The sequence below is a fragment of the Larimichthys crocea genome, chromosome VI (assembly GCF_000972845.2).
Source record: "Larimichthys crocea isolate SSNF chromosome VI, L_crocea_2.0, whole genome shotgun sequence".
In the NCBI taxonomy this organism is placed as follows: Eukaryota; Metazoa; Chordata; class Actinopteri; family Sciaenidae; genus Larimichthys; species Larimichthys crocea.
This window is the reverse complement of record NC_040016.1, coordinates 4,764,753-4,771,096: the sequence shown is the minus strand read 5'-3', so window position 1 is coordinate 4,771,096 and position 6,344 is coordinate 4,764,753. Positions and strand designations below refer to the sequence as shown.

Genomic DNA, 6,344 nt, shown 5'->3' with positions numbered 1-6,344 from the left:
TGATCAACCGCAACTTTGATCAAAACAAAAATGCATACATTTTCTTCTAGAACAAATGAAATGATCTCTAGAATACTTTACAAAGAGTATGTGCAAGTATGGAAACTTTCATTACTGAAACTCACGCATGGCATCCGTGCAAACTGAAAAGTGAAACTTCAAATTCATGCTGTAATGTAGCAGTTGGGAAGTGGTGGGAGAGACTGGCAATTTCTACCAATAAAAACACACTTTGTGTAAATGTCAGTGGTTGTGGTGGTTTAGCCTGAATACACAAGTTGTGGCAATGACCAGCAATGCAATGTCTTACCGTGCCATGAACTTTCTCTAGCGTGTGTGTGTGTGCGTGTGTGCAGAAAGACAGAGAGAAAACATAGAGAGTGGGCAGAGGAAGCATGATGTGACTCAAAACGAGAAATCCTTTTCACCTTAAACTAAATTCTGTGTGGGCCCTCTCATGACAGGGGGGTTCACCTGCTGAGGCTCTGCAAAATCAATAGCTGTGACCTGACCTGAAGTGGCAATAGCTAAAAGCCACGTCCTCTCTCTTATGTTTCACAATGAGATGAAAGCAGGAGGCCAGAAAGCAATCAAGAAAAAAGTGAGAAAGTGCATATACAAAGCGAGCAGACTGCATGCCGTGGGTGAGGGTGAAGAGACATTGTTTATGTCTGCACAACTGTGAAAGGCCTTGGACTGACTTTCGAACTTAATGCTGACCTCTGAACGCTTTGCTCAAGCAATTATTGGACATTTCTAAGCATTCATACAGTTTAGGGTGAAGGTAAGGATGAAGTATAAGTCTGCATCTTCCCATTGAGGTGTGAAAAGCAGGAAGTGAGAAACAGCAACAATAAGCGAGGGCTATTTGCTCTCAGACTGCAGATGTGATAGCAAGATTTCTGTGTCCAGGCTAGTCTAAAGCAACGTTTTCCCGCCCTCACTACACCAGGCAAAGCGCCAAAGCCATCAGGCAGTCATACGCCTACCATCAGCTGAGGAGTTGCACAGCAGTCTCATTTCTAATTATACACCCAACAACAGAGAGAGCTTCAGAGCAAGGGAGAGAGTGGAATATGGAGAGAGGAAGAGGAGCGTGATTACCAATGGAGGAGAGACTGAGAGTGCTACTCAGCAGCAAACACAGGGTGAACAAGTTCAGATGTGAGAGAGAGGGAGAGAGAGAGAGAGAGAGAGAGAGAGAGAGAGACATCAGATCTGTCTCAGAAAGGTTAACTGGACTGACTGACTAAGTAGAGTGGGAGTGTAAAATGTAAAAGCGAGTAGGAGGGAAGAGAGAAAGGAAGAGGAGAAGAGAGGAAGGAGGAGATTGTGTCTGACAGACAGTCTGTTGAGCTTGTCTGGATTGCTTATGATCATTTTGCCTTTACACCTGCAGCTCAGGAGGACAACACCAAGCCAGACAGGTGTCTGTGTGCACAGAGACAGGTGGATAGCTGGATGGCTGAACATGTAAGTAAGTCTCTTACATGAAGCTTCTCTAAACAGCTTGTCTTGATTTATGCTGCTTGTTCTTGTATTTTATTTTTATTTTTTTTATTGTACTCCACCAAGAGAGCAGCTTATGGTATCTACGTTAGTCTAACTCTAAATGCATGGTTTAGGAACTCTTTGTAGTCTGTGGCATTCAGAACCAGAGGCTGTATTTGGTTATGTTGCGCTGCAGCTCCATAGATAGAAACATCAAGCAGACTATGAGCAATATTGGCACTACTGATACGCAAATGAGCCTCGGTGCAGATTATCTTTATCATGGCACCAAACACTGCAAACATTGCTGTGTATACATCTCATTTCCATAGTGAAGTGATCGCCTCATAAGGTGTTTTAAACCTGACAGTGTTGGCCTGTTTGGGTCATGATCTGATCATACCTGTGTGAGTGTGATGAAGCCCACACATCTAATCCATTTGAATGAATTTACATTTACACTGTAGGCATTTAGCTGACAAATACTTATCTTTTCATGTGTCATGGTATGATGCTGAATGCTCATACAGGAATGTCAGTGTGAGTGTGTTGTCTGATCCCACACACACACACACACACACAGACACGATAAAGAAACAGCTCATATCAGAGACATGCCTGTCAGGCAGAGTGAAAGAGGTCCATTCAGCGGCGGTGCTCAGCTATGATGATGACATAATACAGGACACTGACAGGCTGTAAAAGTCCTGCACTGCTCTTTACATCCACTTTGTGTAAATGTATCTGCAGAATAGGTGAGAAACTGTGTATGTGGCCACAAAGTGCTTATATTTAGCCCACTTCAGTGAACTGACTCACCGTTGTGCATATATATATAAGAAGGATGGGGTTTCAGTAGTTTGTGGTGTTGGAGATCACTCCAGTCACACGAGAAAAGCAAACACCATGCACCTATTTAGCCACAGAACACTTTTTGTTTCTAGTGGAAATTTCCTCAATGACGACTTGATTAACCAATATTATTAACCTTGTAATAGACTCCAACCTCTAATGCCAACCTTTCACTTTGCATTGTCCTCACTACGCTCATTCTTTCACCAACCACACTGTGCAGTACTTTGTTACCATAGTAACTTTTATGGAGTTGTTTAGCTGTCCATCAAACTAAATCACATCAATATAGCGATTGGTGGTTGGAAAGCCGTCATTTGAAGCTGATGGTGATAGTTAGATTGTTAAGGTGTCAAGTGGATATTTAGAGGCAATGATCTCAACAGGTGGTACATTCAGAGAGGAGGGGGAAGGTTCTGACATTTATCAAGAAATCTTTGCGACAAAAAAAGAAAGACAGAGTCTGAATGGGTAATTTAATGGTTTTCTCTAGCCTGACAATGTGCACCAATATTTGTATCTTCTACTGTTCAGATCGTGACGACCTTGGACCTAACTATCTGCCAAGAGACTGGAGTTTGTGTCACATGATCACAACACCTCCTCAGCTTTTACAGGAGGCCATGCAGTGCCAGAGTGAGTGACGGATAGCATGAGCCAATGAGCTTCACACCAAACCCAGCTCTAGTCCCAGACAGGGACAACCTCCCATTCAAAAAGAGGGACCAAAGACGGAGTTCATCACCACCACAACAGCAGCAGCAGCAGCAGCAGTGTGATGCTGCAACATTCAAGGCACCCTACCCATATAAGAGCCACAGTGAGTTTAAGGCAAAACACACAGGCCCTTTCCAGCCCGTACCAAAACGGGTTCCTGCACTGTACCAGCCCTGGATGCAGACTCACACATCCACCAGGCCCAAGACTCAGGCCCTCTCTGCATTCAGGGAGCATCATGGCTGGGCAGAATGGAGAGAGTTCAACCCCCTCAACCTTGGATGGGACTTTTCTCACCACTATCAGCACCACAGGCACTTGTCTGGCACACCGGCACTCCAACCAGGCCACCCACACCACCCCTCCAGATTCAACCCTGTTTCCCTGGTCAATGAGGGCTTTCAAAGGGTGGGCAGGGGGTACGGTTGGGAGCAGCTCAAAATGTTAAGGAACAAGACTTTAAATGCAGACAGACAGAGTAATGGGAGGAATAAAGGACCATATGTGAGGGAAAGAGACAGAAAAGTTGAGTATAGCCCTCCATCATTGAGCACATACCTACCTCACTCTCCACATGGGGACCTTACACTGCAACATAAATCAAAAGTTGTCAAACATCCTGTTTCTGGACATTCCTTCGTAAGAGTTTCCCCTGACGACAACTCAATTAATACATACACCTCCGTGAGGGAGGATGCATCAAGATCTGCTCTGGCCTCAGATGAGGCTTCTTCATCCTCTTTGTCTCCCAACCATTTCCCCTGGCTGCTCCCTCACTTTGTGGCAGGCTCTTTGATTGAGCTCAGGGACGGGCGGCTGAGGAGGGTGGAACACCTGCAAACGGAGGATTTCCTGCTGGGATCACTGGCTTGTCCAGACCTGCGCCTCAGCTGCTGCACGGTACAGAGCATCACCCCGTCAGCCTCCTCCTCCATCTCACGTCTCCTCATCCTGCTTCACGACCAGCAGTCCCAGGTGAAGGAAAATCACTTTGTGGTATACAACATTCATAGCAGACCATTGACAGATAGCTGGTATTCTCGTAACATATGTACCAAGTGCTTAATTTAGGTCATGTGGGAAATCAGTGTTAAATACTACTGATTGAATGAGGTTAAGAGATGTCACTTAAATTCGTTATTACAATTAAATTCATAATAAAAAAAATGCATTAATCAGACTAAAAAGCTCTTAAAGGTCCAGTGTGTAAGATTCAGAAGGCTCTATCTACAAATTATTGCACATTAACCACTTAATCAAGGGTATCGATGTTAACTGTGCAAATAGCTGGCCAATACATGCCTGCCTTTATCAAAGGTCTCTGTTGAATCTATTAAATGCTTCAGATGTTCAAACAACTCTGAAATCATTCAATTTGTCATTAATTTCGCACAAGTACAACACCACCCCCTAGTGAACAAGTGTGTAAGATGCATTTCTGTGTCTAATCTTCCTGTACATATGTAACATCCTCTTCCAGGAGTTGGTGGATGTCTATGTGGAGTACCCATTCTTTGTGCGTGGACGGGGCTGGTCTTCCTGCAGCCCTCAGAGGACTGCCCGCCTCTGTGGCCTGCAGTGCCGTCAGCTCATTGTGGGGGACATCTGCCTGGCTCTCACCCCTGTCTCAACCCCCAAGCCTCCTCCGTCAACCACCCTGGAGTCAAAAAACATCAAGTCAGATGGAGGGTGTGGGTCCCTAAAAGCGCCACAACCCCAGGTTCCTCCAGAGCCAGAGCGCTCAGCGGGGGGGCAAAAGAAGGAGGCCGAGGTGGTCCGGAGGAGACACTATTCAGCCCCTGAGTTGAGAGGTCCAGGGACTAACTGTATGTAGTGAGGGGGGGTCACTGTCTTACAAGTCAGTCTCTTTAAAGTTCTGCTATATTCAGCCTATATTTGCTTACTTTCTACCTCCTGAATCATATATGTGTGCTTGACTGTCATTTTTGTATCTGAGGAGTAAAAGCTAGACGGATGATAAGATCAACTCTCAGGATCCTCCAGAGGTACCGTTATATGGGTATGGTCAGGGATCAAACACTGACTATGTGACTTGAGTTTAAAAAATACATTTTCTGTGATCCTGATCAGTCTCTTATAAAAAAAGAATTCAGATTCACATGAGAGAAATCAGTCAATTTACATGGAGAACCAAAGTGTATATCTACAGTAAGTTACTACAGGGAGCTGCTTCACTGACAATGAATGTGAGAAAGATATTGTAGGTTCAAAGAGTATTTTGAGTGTGGGGTTCAAGTGTGTGTTCATATTATTTCTAGCAGTTCTGATAAAAAAAACGGCCCACGTTCCCTTGAAAAGCACAAAAACAAACTCCCTCAGGTCCTAACAATCATATCGTGTAAAGTTTATCTCTCCTTCAGCCTAATGTTATGTAAGACTTCTTTATGCTCATAAATAATAGATTACATTACAACTGTTGCATTTCCTAAATGTCAGGATAGAAGTAGTGAATTTTCATTATGACAATCAACACCACTTGTTTTCAGGAGGATTTCATTTTTACGCTTCTACCTCTATTTTCTATTTAAGGTGACAAATGCATATAATCTATGTTTTTAATGGTGTGGGCTGTGTTGTTGTACTATGCTATGTTGGAAGCTCTTAGCTTCTCGGTGAATGTCAGTGTGATTGCCTTTATTTGCCTGGTTGTTACAGTATATAGCTGCTTTGCTTCAGTACTGATGCTCCTTTTTTAATTGTCTGTCCAATTGTTAAGAGTGGAGATGCTTTGGATGGAAAAATTAAAGGTCCGGTGTATATGATTTAGTGGCATCTTGTTTAGTTGCTGATTGCAGCCACCTCCCTTCACCCTCTCCTTCCTAGCATGGATGAGAAACTATGGTAGCCATGAAAACGCAAAAAGACCCCATCTAGAGCCAGTGTTTAGTTTGTCCTTTCTGGGCTACTGTAGAAACATGAAAGCGGACCTGCAGCATCTGTAGATACAAAAGGCTTGTTCTAACAACACAGGTGATTATAAACTAAAGAAAACATATTACGTTCCTTTTCTGCTATATCCTGTAAATGTAAGACCACAAAATTTTACACAGTGGACCTTTAAATTGAAATTCAAAATTAAAGTGCAGACACACAGAATGGGTCTTTAACCTGTGAAACAGTTATCTCACTGTTAAATAAAAATGTCATGTGTAAAATTCTCTGCATATCTTATCTCCAAAACTCATCAATCACTCACCAAGGAAGATTATTGAGGTAAAATGGGGTTAAAAACACACACACACACACACACGCCTGCTTCTTGT

General features: G+C 43.5%; 1 protein-coding gene across 2 annotated transcripts; it reads left to right on the top strand.

Moving 5' to 3' along the window:
* Nucleotides 1-1,092: 1,092 nt before the first annotated feature.
* On the top strand, nt 1,093-6,175 carry LOC109140744 (Ataxin-1). 2 transcript variants are annotated; one of them, XM_019268370.2, is made up of 3 exons: nt 1,093-1,473; nt 2,878-4,035; nt 4,541-6,175. In XM_019268370.2, the coding sequence occupies exons 2-3, from the start codon at nt 3,004-3,006 to the stop codon at nt 4,892-4,894; spliced, it is 1,386 nt and encodes a 461-aa protein (XP_019123915.2). In that variant the 5' UTR covers nt 1,093-1,473; nt 2,878-3,003; the 3' UTR covers nt 4,895-6,175. The 2 variants fall into 2 exon arrangements, with proteins under 2 accessions (XP_019123915.2, XP_019123916.2); XM_019268371.2 differs by having other exon boundaries at nt 1,093-1,477.
* Nucleotides 6,176-6,344: the final 169 nt, after the last annotated feature.

Coding starts and splice junctions, on each gene's coding strand:
- LOC109140744 (XM_019268370.2), top strand. CDS start 3,004: ATGAGCTTCACACCAAACCCAGCTCTAGTCCCAGACAGGGACAACCTC. Junction 4,036..4,540: donor TTCACGACCAGCAGTCCCAG/GTGAAGGAAAAT, acceptor ATCCTCTTCCAG/GAGTTGGTGGATGTCTATGT.